General features: G+C 40.2%; 1 protein-coding gene across 6 annotated transcripts in view; it reads left to right on the top strand.

Moving 5' to 3' along the window:
• The window catches only part of ATP2C1 (ATPase secretory pathway Ca2+ transporting 1), a 67,197-nt gene that overhangs the window by 25,437 nt on the left and 25,849 nt on the right, over positions 1–15,911 (top strand). For all 6 annotated transcript variants that reach the window (XR_014161937.1, XM_081882926.1, XM_081882929.1 and 3 more), the window contains 5 exons: positions 6,291–6,401; positions 8,355–8,471; positions 10,366–10,455; positions 13,720–13,755; positions 15,507–15,568. Coding sequence is in view for 5 of the 6 variants with exons in the window: in XM_081882926.1 (XP_081739052.1) it covers positions 6,291–6,401; positions 8,355–8,471; positions 10,366–10,455; positions 13,720–13,755; positions 15,507–15,568 (416 nt within the window). In the remaining variant the exon portion in view is untranslated. The remainder of the gene's footprint in view (positions 1–6,290; positions 6,402–8,354; positions 8,472–10,365; positions 10,456–13,719; positions 13,756–15,506; positions 15,569–15,911) is intronic.

The raw sequence follows: 15,911 nt of genomic DNA, 5'->3' as shown, positions 1-15,911 counted from the left end.
GGATGGCCATCCAACTTCTGTTTAAAAACATCCAGTGAAGGAGAGTCCCTAGCGCTATCAAAAATGCAGATCTATTTTTTCCAGGTTCTTAATATCATTTAAATTTTAATATAGGTTTGTAGGAAGGAACGGTAGGCGAGAACAGAATAGTGCACGTGTGATGATATTTTATAAGTGCTAAAGTCCTTAAAAAGAGCAGTTGCAACTGTAGCTTTCTTGCTTTAAACTGACAAATTAAACTGCCTTGCACATAATCCTAACCATATCTACTTGGATGTAAACTCTTCTGAATTCAACAGGACTTACTCCTAGGTAAATGGGATAAGGATTGCTTACCCAGTTATCAAGTGTTGCAGGCTGCTTTAAATTCAAAACTTACAATATAAAGCTATATGGCATTACTTCATAATAGAGGAAATGTTACTGAAAGACTGGGTCAAACTGAGCCAGTTGTCATGCATACTCTCTGTATTAAAAACAGCAGCTCGTTTTTTAATACTGTACAGATGTCTTAGGTTAGAAAAACAAATCTAAATATTTTTGGTCAATATAAATTTGTTTACAGATATTCAGTACTTTCAGTAGTAGAGCCTGTGAGAGTACCGACTGGTGTATTATATGCAGTTCAGTTTCTTAGTATGATTTTGCTTTGAGGTTTCTATCTCGATAAAATATAAATGGTTCAGAATGGGGCTGTTTCAACCCACCAGTGCAGCTCCATATATGGACTTTGACTTAAGCTTGTGTAGCTAATGCAAATGAGCCATGCATATCGCAATATTGATTTGGGCTCAGCTAATATAGCTGTGTGTGTATCTTGTTATGGATGGAAATGTTCATCCCATCCAGAGCCATTTGATAAGACATAATTGGAAAATTATAGCAGTGTTGAACCAATGATTTCTTACATAAAGTAGCAGTTCAGTTTTATACATGGTATTGTGATTTCTCAGATAACTAATATTATTAGATTCATTTGAAGTCGTCCTTGACTTCAAATGACTTGCAAAAAAACCCCAGCTTCACAAGGAAGAAGTAACTCAAGAAGACAATATATTGAACTAGAAGTGGATTATTTTCAAGGTGATTCAGATTATCAATTCAGAGTGGATCTGCAACTGCTGTACTTGTGTGAAATGGACTATGACAGATTAGTACAGGCTGACCTTCTCTATCCTGTGAATGTAGTAATTTCAGTTGTAGACAAATCAGTCATCTTTTAAACCTACCTGTTGATTGCAGAAACTTTTGAATTTTTGCCACTGATACTGAATTTGTTCTGCTGATCCACTTTTAATCAGATATTTATTATTATTCTTTTAAAAAATGTTTGGATCTGACAGTTCTGTCAGCTAAATAACATTGAAAAATAGGGCCTTACCCAGGGCCACCTAAAGAGCTTTTATTTGTTAAAGGTTGGATGACTATGAATTGAGGTTTTTTAAAAAAATCATTTTTAAAAGTATTTGTTTGTTTGTTTTGTGTACAGCCCTATACCCACAGGTCTCGGGGCAGTCCACAAGATAAAATCACAATATAAAAACAAGAAATACATAATAAAAACAAAAAAAACCCCAATAATCTCCCTCTTCCCAAATGACGGATGCATACATTGTTTACCATTGACCCACTATTTGGAAGGATACATTATTATTCTTGCAAACATTTATGGCCACTACTTTTCAGCATGCAGTAATCCCTTATTTTATTAGGGGGTTTGGTTACAAGGGTTCCGTATATACATGAAGATTGCATATAGTCAAACCTTTGGAGCTGCCTGCGGCTAGCAGGTTTGTGGGGGGAGAGCATTCACAGCACGTCCAGACCAGGCAGACCAAGTGAGCCTTGCCCTCTCCTTGAATGCTTTTGGCTGGCTGGAATCTGTTCTTGAACTGTGATGTCTCTTGCTTGTTTTGATGGCGAGAGGCATTGTTTAGAAACTTCAGATTTCTGCATGGCTTGAATGTGGCCTACTCTTGAAAGGCAAGAGTCCACTTTTGCCTCTGACCCCCCACCCCCACTGATACGTGGCCCTAGAAGATACACCATCCTTGCCTTACACCATTGCAGCACTGAGGGATGAATCTGACTGTTTTCTTCCTTGAACGTGACATGGAAAATGTGGGAAATGCTCAGTAGATACCGTGCTTAGAGAAGCAAATACAGGACCCAAACTAGGGCCCGTGTGTAACAAATATATTTGCAGGAAGCATGTTCTGAAATAGGTGCAAAAATTCTGCAAGCTAAAAGTCTTAAGAGTGCCGTGGGCAATAGCCTTCATGGAGGTGAGGCCTTTGCTAAGTTGGGTTAGCTCCTTGTCTTACCCTTCTTCCTCCAGGAGTACAGAATGGCAGTGCTGCCACAACTAGGTAAAAATTATGTTACCTGCCATGCTGGCCTCTCTCACTCTGCCTCTGGGTGTTGCTGCCCTTCATATTGTCATCAGGTCCAGCCCTAGAGTGAAACTAAGATGACTGGATGGTGTGGATGGAAGGGACATGCTTTCTGCAGTTAGGCAAGGTGTGAAGAAAATGGATAGATGTGCTTTTCTACCTTTTCCGTGATGCTAGAAAGCTTCACTCGTTGAGATTTGGCAGTAGATTCCAGGAAGTTAAAATAAAGTGCTTCTTCACACAACTCGTAATTAATTTACAGAAACCACTACATACCACAAAATGCTGCAATGACAGACACTGACTAGGATGGCTTGCTTATTTGTTTATTATCAGTATTTATATGCTGCAAATAGCAAGGTGCTTTGAGCAACTTAGATTAAAAATAAGCATATATATAGAACTATAAACCAAGGTTGTATCCAAGTCCACAGCTGGACTTCACTTGTTTCTACTTCTACCTGCAGCCCTTCTCCCGTACACTCTCAGAATCTAATCTGGAGCATATTTTTTAGAGGTTGATGGGATGGGATGGGGTGGAGGTGCTGATAGCGGGAAGGAAGGAAGGAAGGAAGGAAGGTGAGTTTTCATTGCATGAGGTTCAGTGTTGCATTCTGCCTCATGAAAAAAACAAGAAATAAAATATATTATAAACCTGAGCAGCAGAGAAAAAAATCAATACAGCAATTTCCATAGCAGTAGCAATGTCAGCTTCTTGCAGCAAAAACATTTTTGTGGCCTGTGAAGACTGACAAATTAGTTATGTGTGTTTGTGGGCTACAGTTTGCTTCAACAAATGCATGAAATGTTGCAGGTACATATATGTACGTGGTGGCAGAGTGCAGGGGGTGGGAAGACTGCAGACATTGAAGTCAGAAAGAAATGAAATTCAGAAAAAGTTAAGAGGGTGATAACTATTCACAAACCACGTTGTGTTGCTGTCACAGACATCCTGACGTTGATAAGCCAATTATACACAAGTGTTAGCACTGAATCTCTTGGTGAATTCTAATTCAGCAGTTTCACATTGTGGTTCCTCTTTCAAGTTCCTCTGTTCCATTATGGCCATGTTAAGGTCAGTTACATGGTGCCCTGTGAGGTTGACATGTTCCCTGGCTGCTGTTTTCATTCTGGAAAGGCTCTTAAACACTATTTTAAAAAACCCCCAAACAGATATTAAATTCAGAAATCCCCCCTAAACACTCATAATTTTTAAAAAGAAAGGTTTAAAATGGGATCAAATAAGACTGAATCGTACTGAATTATCCAGGCTGAGAGCTGCAGGGTGTTTCTAATTATCATTTGCTAGAAGGCAATCACAGGGAAGGGCTCTTAACTTCATGTCTTCCTCGTGAGCTTCTAGGAAACATCTGGCTGGCGTCCGTTGATTCTGGTATAGATGGACATTTGGATTAATCCAGCAGGGCTCTAACATTCTTAACAAATCATGTATTTTAAAGAAGTGCATAAAAAGGAGATTTCACTGTTACTAAATCCCTATCACAAACCTGAAGTAATGGAAATGGCCTCTGTGAAACAGAGATACAGTAGCCTTCACAATAGGTGAAATGTGGGAAGTGAAATGAAGTGTAATGAGAGCTGTTAGACTGCAGGGATCGGGAGACTGAGGAATGTATTGGGAAGCGTCCCTGGTTTGAATCTAGCTTCCCCTACGAACTCACAAGATGGCCTTTGACTAACGGCTGTCTTTCCAGCTCACTGCTGTCTGCAAAATACTGACCTATGTTATAGGCAGTGCTGTAATAAGATGATGGATGTTAAACACTTTGAATATTCGAAAGTGCTATATACTGTATTTTTTGCCCTATAGGACGCACTTTTTCCCCTCCAAAAATGAAGGGGAAATGTGTGTGCGTCCTATGGGGCGAATGCAGGCTTCAGGAAGCTCTGCGCCACCCTCGGGGGGAAATAAAGCCCTGGGCTTTGCCCAGCTCCGCGCAGCCCTCCGGAGCCCGGCGCGAAGTCGCGCTGGGCTCCCGACAGCTGCGCGGAGCTGCCTGCAGCCCCGGGCTTTGTCCAGCTCCGCGCACCTCTCCGCGACTTCACGCCGGGCTCCCTAGGATTGCAGATAGCAGGCTGTTCTGGGGGCTGGGGTCGGGGGAAGCTCGGGGGGAAATAATTTTTTTTCCTTTATTTCCCCCCCAAAAAAACCTAGGTGCGTCCTATGGGCCGGTGCGCCCTATGGGGCGAAAAATACGGTACATGCTTATTAGTACTAGCAGAAATTTGGGTACATCTTTAAATATACTTAAGTTGCGTATTACACATTGGACCTGGGAGAACCTTGCATATCTGAGATCTGTAACTCACCCAATAGTCTTTCATTTTTCAGCGACACACTTGCACATAACTGTCAAACTTGTTTTTTTAAGCCTGGGGGGCATTTAAGGAGCTTTATAGTTTGTATGTAGATGGGTTAGAAAGCATTCCTCACCCCTGATGTGTATGTGCAGTTTCCTGCACAGGGTTTGTGTCATCAGTCAGCAGATCTGAAGAGTGATTCCTCAGTAGGGAATTCTGTTACAAGAGGGATTAGTGTTCCAATTCTACAACTGCTGGCACCAGCCACAGCCTAGACAACCTATTGTGTGGCATCAGGAGCAGGTGGTGAAAGTAATGTGCCCTCTGAGCTCACCTTAATGCACTTCTAGGGTTGTGGTCATTATACCTTTTGTTCATACTTATTTTATGGTTCATCTTTTGGTCAGTGTATTCATGGATCTCTTTGGGGAAATGCCGGTGCTGCGTAGCAAAAGCATCCCTATGGTATATTTCTTCATAGGAATGGAAAATTGGTTAACGTCCTAATGAGGCAGTTGATCCAGAAAGTGAAAAACCTCATTTCCTCCAGTTACTCTAGACCTGACTATAGGTGCTAAAATTAGTTTAAAATATAACTGTATTGTTTTTACTGAAACATGCTTGTTGATTTTTATTTTTAAAAAGACTCACAGAGTTCTCTAAACATAAGAGGCACTTTTTCCTCAACTGCCATTATTATTTACCCATTTCTCACACTTGCAGCAGGCAAACATTTTAATGCAGTTCATGCTTATGCAGCACATCCTTCATTAGTATGAGCTGCTGTTGTTTACAGGTTTGTGAGCCTTCAGTACGCTCTGCTTTCCTGAGCTGTCTGTTATTTAGCAGATGTCTGTAGGGTAATTGGGCATGTAAAAAACAACAACACTATAGGGTCTGGGTAGCTTTTGTTTTATAGTCACATTCCCAGTGTGTACTGGTGCATTTCTTAGTACCACGTTCCTCTCTGCTGTTAAGTGATGCCATTTCTGTATGTAGTGCAAATAGAACACACTTTTGCAGTAAGAATTTGTGCTGTGTCAAATCACCTTGGAACATCCTGAAGTTACTATTGTTTCAGTGCTTTGTTTATATTTATATGGATATTTTATTTCCTATTGTGTTGCTTTATTTCGTTGTGAGCCTGTAAGAGAGCTTGGGGTTGTGGGGGTGGAGAAGAGAGTGCATTGCACAGGAGTGTCCAGTGAGCTGTCATGAATGCTTCTCCTTGTCTAGTCATTAAGATAATGAGCAAAAGGATTATGTATACATATAATCATTACGATCCTTTAATTAGGACAGTCACTACTTTCTAATGATGTAGGAATGACTACCTAGAATGTAAGTTTAATTTGTCATACAGCTTGCCCTAAATATTCTCATTTTGAACGTACATTCTGAAAAGTTACACAATAGCTAAGGGTTATTTGATTTTGATAAAGCACCGAAACTGTTACTACTTAAATGGACATATTCATGCAAGTGGCAGTAGTTTTGTTTTATTTTACTTTGTAAGTTATTGGCATGAGAAGGAATGCACAATCTGGTGATATGTATAGCTTCTTGTTTTTTTAGGTTGCACGTTTTCAACAACTGCCTAATGATGAAACTGAAATAATGATTCCTGTTCTGACTTCCAAAAAAGCAAGTGAATTACCAGTCAATGAGGTTGCAAGCATTCTTCAAGTAAGTAAATACTATTAATGTTTAAATAAGAATATAAATGTTTTTTTAAAAAAATCAGTATTTAAGTTGAAATGTCTATCCAGTTGAATAGTGAAGAGATATTACTAATATACTGAACGATGCCCCAAATTAGTCATACTCAAAGTAGACCTGTTTGCCTACACTGAATACGATTGAGTTGGATATTGACTACTGCTTTTTGACTTGCACACAGTGCTTTGACATGCTGGAGTTACACTGAACAATTGCATGTTAGTTTTATTGATTAACAGTGATCTACATTGCTTTTAAATTAAGCATCTGATTATATGAAAATGCTATAAGCATGCTCAGTTGGTGGTTCTGTGGAAAATGTTTTAGGATGACTTTTTCTAAGTAGACTTGCTCAACATTAGTTTTAAGTGGACTAAATAGCAAAATATTTAGTTAATTATTTTTCTTGCTGATCTAAAAACTAGGATTCTTAAGTTTCTGAAGTATTACCAAACAGGTTTTGGCCTATAAAGACTTAAATGGCTCAGGACCGCAATTCCTCAAGGACTGCCTCTCCCCGTATGAACCAACCAGGACCTTGCAATCATCATCTGAGGCCCTTCTTCATGTGCCTCCTACACAAGAGGTCTGGAGGCTGGCAATACGAGGGTGGCCTTTTCTGCAGTGGCTCCCCATTTGTGGAATGCTCTTGGCAAGGAGGCTTGCTAGCAACTGCATTACACATATTTAGGCACCGGGGAAAACATTTCTCTCCAACCAGGCCTTTGGCTGTTTAACATTCTTTGGCACTTTAAATGTTTTTCTTGGAGTGGGGTTATTGGTTTGTTCGTGTTCTATTATGCATTTTGTGTTCTCGTTTTGTATGTTTGTGTTGTGAACCAATCAGCGTAATCTAGAACTTTGAAAGAAACTTATTATTGTCTTTTGCCAAGGTGCATATTTAAATGTATGGCTTTCAAAACTTTCTAACATAATATTGCTGCTTGGAAGCATAAATGATTTAAATAAGGGTACTGTATTCAAATGACCAGATAGTATTTTCTGTACATCACAGCTGTCAGTCTGCTGTCTTGGCAGATTATATCAATGTATCTGGGATAGACAGATTCTCAGGACGTGTCCACTTACATTTTGGTATTCTCAAATGTGCATCATATATTGGAGCAGCTAGAGGAAATGCTGACCTGTTACTCAGTATTGAAGGAAAGCCATTTATCTGTTTCAAAATCCCTCTTTGCAACCTCCAGAATATCCTTGTAATGTAATGTTTTTAAAAACTTAAGGAGACTTAACATGGATATTAGAACTGTAGACAGCAGAACAGTAAAAGAAAAGGAAAAAAACCCCAGTAAAATGCAGCAGTAAAGTAAAACCAGATTTAAGCAAGATTTTAGAAATCCTGGAAGCTGGGGGAAGGGGGGGGAGAGTTCTTCACCTAGAACTGAAAGGACATGAGAACTGCTACTAGATGAGCATATTTGGAGATGGCATTCCAGAAGTGGGACACTACAACTGGGAAGATTATTTCCAGTAGCCTCTTGCCTAACCTCCAGAGTGGACATATCTGGATTAGGGACCTCCAAAGGTGACCTTAACATATGAGCAGGTTTATATGAGGGATGATGATCCTTCAAGTCTGTATCTGGGTCTAGGAACTTACTAATAGGAGGAAGTTTTCGATTTTTTTATCTCTACCTAGGGGAGAAAAAACCCTCAACACTTCAGGAATGCAGCAGTCATTTGCCCTTGTGATAGAACTCCTGCTTAGTCATTCAAATTTTTAAATATTACAGCTATGAAATTAGATTCGGTAAACAACCTTTTAACCAGGAATGTGAGATAAGAATAAGAGACTTGACTGCTATAATATTTCAGCTTTGGATTGCAATGGAATGAAATCTTGGCTTTGCTTGAGAAATAAAATGATTAAAATGCATATAAGTATACATATTCTCATAGGCTGACCTTCAGAATGGCTTGAAAAACTGTGAGGTTTGTCATAGACGGGCCTTCCATGGATGGAATGAGTTTGATATTGGTGAAGATGAACCACTATGGAAAAAATACATTTCTCAGGTGAGCCTTTCTTCTTCTTTCTGAGGGCTTTAAAAAAAGATTTTTGAGATTTAGATTTTAGATCTATCAGTTCAAAAGACGTTGATAGAGCCTTTAGTCATTGTGGTATTATCCTGCTGGTCCCAGTTCAAGAGCGGTAGTGTGATTTCTTACCCTTGAGCATTAGAAGGAGGAATTAGACACACTTGTAGGTAGGGGAAATGGCTGCTCGCCCTCTCCACATTTATAAGAGGACAGTCATCATTGCTTTCAAATATAGAGGTGCATACAATCAGTAAAGAGACAACTTCACTAGCTATTTTCAGCTCTTGTGCAAAGTGTCAGCTTGGTAGGGGAGTGTCATAAGCGATTTCTTCAATCTCTGTCTTCTGATGAGTTTCAGCTCTCGAGTGAGGTCCCTCTTTGCAAGCGAGGCAAAGACAAGTGAGGACCCTGTATGCTTAGGGTAGCAGGGATGGGGGAGGGACTTGCCACTCATTTGATGCCACTAGCATTGTCTTGTAGGTATTCATGCCACTTGCACAACTGCTTTCCAGGCAGGGCTTTAAATAGCAGTAGCCTTTGTAGTTGTGAACAGGGACTTAATTTCCCCGGAAATAATACATTATGTTTCACTGTTGGAAAAGTGTAATATTCCTTGATTGAAAGGGCCTAGGGCAGGAAGAGGAATGAATGTCACTCAGCAAGGGTTGGCCCACCCATGAGGCAAGGTGAGGAGACTGCCTCAGACGGCAGGATACACAGGGGCAGCAGATCTGGCCTCTCAAGGAATGCATCACTCGCTGCTGCTGTTGTGCAGTGGGTGATGCACAGCAGCAGCTGCACCCCTCTCTCTGGAGGGTACATCTACCATCTCCTCAGCAGCCCCACTTCCTATGCAGCCTCTACAGCAGCCTCTTGGTGAATAGGAGGCTCTGCTGCTCTCCTCTCACCCTTGTTACCAATGTAGTTCTTAACTCACCCCCTTTCCCCCCAGTTAGGGGATGTGGGGCTCCAATTTGTAGTTTGCTGAGGGTACCAAAATGTCTTGGGCTAGTCTTGCATTCAGCCTAAGCACAACTACTGGACTTATACAAGCAAGAAGTCAAAAGGTATCGAAACGTCTGATTCATATTTTGAAAAAATAATCTGAAGCTTACACACACACACTTTTCTATGAAACCAATTCCCTGGTTTTTAAAGTTTCTTCAGATTATTAATTATTTTTACCCCATTAGTTTGAACTTTAGTCAGAAGAGTTTATTGGGAGTGAAATTGGCAGATATGTTCTCCATTTGAATAGTTTCTGTGACATTTTGGGATTTTTAAAAATATTGAAATACAATTAATGGGCATCTCCTAACTGACAGTTGTTTGTGCCATCTGCTGTGGACATTCACACAAGGCACATATGCAGTGCACATCACATTGAATGCTTTTTTTACTTGCCACTTCCTCCCCACCCACCGGCCTTTCAAAAGATTATGAAGGTCTGGATGGGAAGTCTCATGCTGTTCCTGTTATTGCCATTTTCCTGTTCAATCTTTGTTTAAATGAATGCTTACACTAGGAGGAGGATTCCAACTCTAAAATTATAAATCGAAACTCTGATTTTATTAAATTTGTTGAATGTAGTATTTTTTCTTCGGATAGTGGTTTAACTGTTTTGAGGTGTTAACATGGTTTAAAGCCTCTCATCTTTGTAGTAATAAAGGAAGCCTTTTAAAACTTGGGCATCTTTCAACCTATATAAAAGTTTGTACTTGCACCTCTTCTCTTTTAATACATTAGGGCCCAGTATCCCATGACTGTAGCTTGGTACAGAATACACTGAATTTACCAGTTTGCCAAAAGGAGCTCTGTTATCAGTTATTTCAACACACTTCTGAAAAAAATGTTTTCTTTTTCTTTGCAGTTTAAAAATCCCCTTATTATGCTTCTCCTGGCTTCTGCAGTCTTCAGTGTTTTAATGCATCAGTTTGATGATGCTGTCAGTATCACTGTGGTAAGTAAAATCCTAAGATTTCCCCCCCCCCCCTTTATTATTATATGCTGGATATTTATTCAGTCTTGGGCTTCCAGTCAGTTACCCGGTGAGGAGTAGATACCAGCCAAGTGTCTTAGATGCTTTGTAGTAATACTTAATAATCTATTTCCTTTTCAGTTCCTTATTTGTTTCATATGAATGGGAGCCTGTGAGGCATTTGCCACACACAAGCCCTTTTGCCTTTCCCACACAATGACCCCAAACTCTTGACTATTGCTCACAGTGTACTTCTCTTTTTACAAACACTAGTCTGTGTTGTTGAATTGAAAAATCCACCTGCTCATCCCTCTCCATACTTAGAGACCAGATGGAAATTTGTTCAGTGCTATATATTTGGTTACTTTGAAAAATATGTTTTATCTCCCTGTTGTGTACCAGCTGGCATACATGATGTAGACTTCTTCCTCCTTCTTAAGCTAAAAAAAAAATGTAGTAAAAATGGGTATTGTAGCTACTAATTGACCAGCTGCTACAATTTAGAGTGGGATGGATCACCTTGGTTGGGACACGAGTTGCTGGGGTTATATGTCATGGTGCTGTCCTGACTTTAGAATACACTCCTCAACAAGATAAACTGGTGCCAATATTGCAATATTTTTGGTGCTGCGTTAAGATCTTCCTATTCACCATTCATTCAAGGTAGCATTTTAATGGGAGCTGTGTTTTTCTTGCTGTTTTTCAGTTTTGTGTGTTTAAAGGTAAAGTTAAAGGGACCCCTGACCATTAGGTCCAGTCATGGCCGACTCTGGGGTTGCGGCGTTCATCTCGCTTTATTGGCTGAGGGGGCCGGTATACAGCTTCTGGGTCATGTGGCCAGCATGACTAAGCCGCTTCTGGCGAACCAGAGCAGCACACGGAAACGCCGAATATATAAATTGAACACACGCACGTGCACGTAGTGCTTGATACACTATTTGTGTGTTTAGTCTGCCTTTTATTTTGTTTGTTAGTTTTTGGAATTTACTACCACAAAAGGGACGTGGGTGGCGCTGTGGGTTAAACCACAGAGCCTAGGGCTTTCCAATCAGAATGTCGGTGGTTCGAATCCCCGTGACGGGGTGAGCTCCCGTTGCTTGGTCCCTGCTCCTGCCAACCTAGCAGTTCGAAAGCACATCAAAGTGCAGTTAGATAAAGAGGTACTGCTCCAGCGGGAAGGTCAATGGCATTTCCATGTGCTGCTCTGGTTTGCCAGAAGCGGCTTAGTCATGCTGGCCACATGACCCAGAAGCTCCCTCGGCCAATAAAGTCAGATGAGCGTCCTTTTACTTTTACCACAAAATTAGTAGTGATGGGCCATCAGCATGGATGGCTTTAAAAGATTAGGCATATTCATGGAGGATAAGGATGTCTTAACTCCAGTAACAGTATGTCTCTGAACACCAAGTGCTGGAGATTCTGAGTAGGGAGAATGCTGTTGCTCTGATGTCCTGCTTGTGGACTACCTGTGGCCATCTGGTTGGCCACAGGTACTAGATATGTCTTTAGTCTGAACCAGTAGATCTCATCTTGTAGTTGGGGTTTTTACCCTCCTTTTGCACAGTGGTTAATTCGTTCTGCGAGTTTTCTCGTCTTGCAAATTTTTCGTCTTGCGAAGCACGGATTCCCATAGGAATGCATTGAAAAGAAAAAGGAAACAAACTTGCAAGACGTTTTCGTCTTGCAAAGCAAGCCCATAGGGAAATTCGTCTTGTGAAGCAACTCAAAAAACGAAAAACTCTTTTGTCTTGCGAGTTTTTCGTCTTGCGAGGTACCACTGTATTTCCAGATTTCGTGAATAGTTCTGGCCATACTTCTGTACATCACCCTGAAATCTCCTTTATAAATATTTTAAATAAATAAATAAGGGGGATTTTTCATGATGCCCAAGTGGTAACTTTATGTTTTCCCCTCCCAGCAATATTTGCATTGTTTTTAATGGGCTGCATGCCAAGCAACAGGCTGAAAACAATGTGTACGTTATTTATTGTTCTCTCCTTTTTTCTAGAAACATAGCTGATTGTTCTGTATAAGGCCAAAGCAATTTAAGGCACCTTTTAATTACATGGTTTCCTATTAAACAGGAAGACCTGTAACGGTAGTTTTAATATAGTTTAAATCGAGGCTAGAATACACGGCTGAAACATAATTTGCCTGGTCAGGATGATGATTCAGCTCACATCCTAGAATTACTGGCACTGGGAGATGCCCGTGGAGTATAGCTTCATAAGAATGGATAAATGTTACAAAGCAGAAAGAAATGCAGACTAGAAGGCTTTGAATGTCAAGATGAACTGATTTTTACTTGCTTTTTTGTGCTTTTTTGTGCTAAAAGTCTGAAGTGACATTTGTAACTACTCTTTATACTGTCTGGTTCTAATCCTGGATTATTAAAATACCTTTACAGCGCTAATCTTTTTAAACCTAAAAGTTAAGCATGGATTGCCTAGCCGAAAACGCAGTCCGTACCATTGATCCTTTCAGTAGAGAGGCTCAATTCCTAAATGTTAAGTACGTATTCTTCAGAGCAATGCAGAATCATTGGCAGTACAAAGGGGGGGGGGAATGTATATGACTATAGAGTTTCTTTGAGTAGTTTTTGCTGCTGCCTAAATGGAACTGTTGGAAACCATGCTTAGATGTTTAAAGCAGCCTGTTGCTGCCTTGCTCATGGAGTTGGCAGTGGGGGGCGGGCAAATAACCAGGCTTTTGATTCTTAGAATAGTATGCGAAATCATTAAGGCTTAATTGACTTGACTTTGTGAGCTGACAATAAATAAAATAACATCTAGACTCTTGGAAGCAGAGAGGGTATTAACCTGCCAAAAAGTCACTTTATGTAGTTGAATGTAGGAAAATAGAAACTGAACAAAAAAGATGCATGGTGGGTGACAACGCAGTCTGAAAGATTGCAATGCTAATTTATTAGACATTCAGTAATTTCATGACATTGTCATACACAGTGGTTTGCTTGCCTGTCACACATTAAAACTTGACTTAGAAGTCTGGCATGGAAATGGTGGTGGAGAGGGTGGGGCTCTTCCTACTTCCCAGGTTTGTTTGTTTTTATCTCCCCAGAACCTTAGTAAGAAAAAAGAAATGATTGAAAGCTATTGCCTGTGTTCGTCGTTCCTCAATTTAGTCTTAGTATATTGTACCTGATTCAAGTAGCATGTAATCTGCATGTTTGATTTAAATGTTGACAAGGCAGTTTGTTTTAGTAAACATTTTTCTTCATCCATACAGGCAATACTTATTGTTGTTACGGTTGCCTTTGTTCAGGTAAGATGTTTTTCATTTACTTTACCCAAGAGCCATTTTTGTAGAAAAGCTGTATTTATTTCACTTAAAGCAATTTAAAAGCATTTAGGCTAGGTTTTTTCCCCTCAGACACGGGTGGGAAACCTCCTGCCTATGTTGTAATTAGGCCCAGCTTGGGTCCACTTTGGCCTGGAAGGTATTGCCCACAAACCACATCCATCTGACGTCCTATGTGGGCTCCCAGTTGTTCCTTTGAAAGCTGGGCTCTTTATCAGCCCAGTTGGGATTGCTGAAAACTTCCTAGTGCAGCTGAGGGGACCGGAGGAAGCAGCCCAGATTAAAAGTACTTCCTCCAAAAGGAACCTTTTCTTCTCTCTACTGAGGAAAGATACAGTTTAGAGGAAGCACCTCCGCAGAGGGGGAAAATGCTCTATTTTAAAATTAGGATGTTGGCTCATTGACAGGAGGGCAGTTCAACCCACCTGTCAATTTGACTCTTGCTGCAAACTAGCTCCCAACTTTCAAGCCTCCAATGGGAAACAGAAAAATATAACATCAGTAGTTAGGATTCAACAAGTTAGGTTCCCCCCACCCCTTTTTAATATTAATATGAGTATTATACAGGTAGTATGTATTTATATAGAATCTAAACATGCCATAGAGGGAAGGGGGAGCCCAGGGAGCAAGTCTGTACAGTGGTACCTCAAGTTACATACGCTTCAGATTACAGACTCCGCTAACCCAGAAATAGTACCTCGGGTTAAGAACTTTGCTTAAGGATGAGAACAGAAATTGTGCTCCGGCGGTTCGGGAGCAGCGGGAGGCCCCATTAGCTAAAGTGGTGCTTCAGGTTAAGAACAGTTTCAGGTCAAGAACAGATCTCCAGAACGAATTAAGTTCATAACCAGAGGTACCACTGTGTTTTAAAAAAGACACAACAGTAATGCTACACTGTGGAAAGAGATAGCTCCTCCTTTTTTGTTGGGGGAGCTCCTCAATGTGTGACCCAACCAGGAACATGTTTGGACCCATAGTTTGAGAAGCACTGATTTAGGTGCACATGTCCGAGAGTGGCATTGATGCTGTAAGCCAGATAGTTTGCTGGATATCCTAATGTCTGCCACCCCATAATTAATAAAATTAGGAAGAAGCTATCAATCGGTTTCAGAAAAAAGTGTGATGGATTCTTGGAGTTTAATCAGTTCACTTTCATATGCCATGAGCTTTCATAAGGAGCAGCTTATTCATTATGTACTAGACATTGCCTGTAACAACTTCTATGGAAATGTAAAGAATAGGCTCTTGGAAACATGTTACAGATGTGCTAAGAGACAGACTGTATTTTTTGTAGTTGAGCAATGTTTTGTTCTTTTCACTGGAGAAGAGTGTAACATCGCAAATCATTGTAGACTTTCCCATACGATGGGGCAATCCAACTGGTGGGTTACTTCAGTATGTTATGGTTTGCTCTATGGAGCTATTGCAGTGCTGAAGTGTTTCCAGGTAGCAGTTCTTTTGGAATCTAGTCAAGAGAGGAGTGAATAGCCGACAGACTTGATATAGTGCATATGCAGTGAAAATGATTACCAGCGGACCCCATGAAAGGGAGGGTGGAAGTCTGAGAATTCTCTATCTTTGGAATTTATTTTTATTTTTTTGTGTGAATGTAAAACTAAATTGTAAAACCAATAATTTGTTTTTATAAAAAATATAGGATTGATTTAGTGTGGTTTGAGAACAATTTTAATTTTCTTCTTGTTGTGCACCTCCAGGAATACCGTTCTGAAAAATCTCTAGAAGAGCTGAGTAAACTTGTACCTCCAGAATGTCACTGGTATGGACCAGCTTATTTTTAGACTATACCCTAAATGAATAACCTTCAGTATCACTAATCTGATGTGGCTGAAGATGCCTTTATGATTTCACGTGATGCCAAATGATTGTATCTACGTAGCTAGTTTCTTTCTTTAAGCTTTTGATAAGATTGTCAAATAGAACTGCTTAGCTGAAGATCATGTTCACATGAAGGATGATATAAAAAATCTTAAATAAGTAATAGATAATGTTTCAGTAAATAGCTGGGATTCAGTCATCTGTTTCTGTGTCACTGAGGGGATGGTGGATGCAGATACTAGAAACCATATAAGAGCTTGCCTTTTGGAAAGGAAAATTACCAT

This window comes from Podarcis melisellensis (genome assembly GCF_964234715.1).
Source record: "Podarcis melisellensis genome assembly, chromosome: 12".
NCBI lineage: Eukaryota > Metazoa > Chordata > Lepidosauria > Squamata > Lacertidae > Podarcis > Podarcis melisellensis.
Note: the sequence above shows the minus strand (reverse complement) of the source record. Positions and strands in the feature narration are given on the sequence as shown.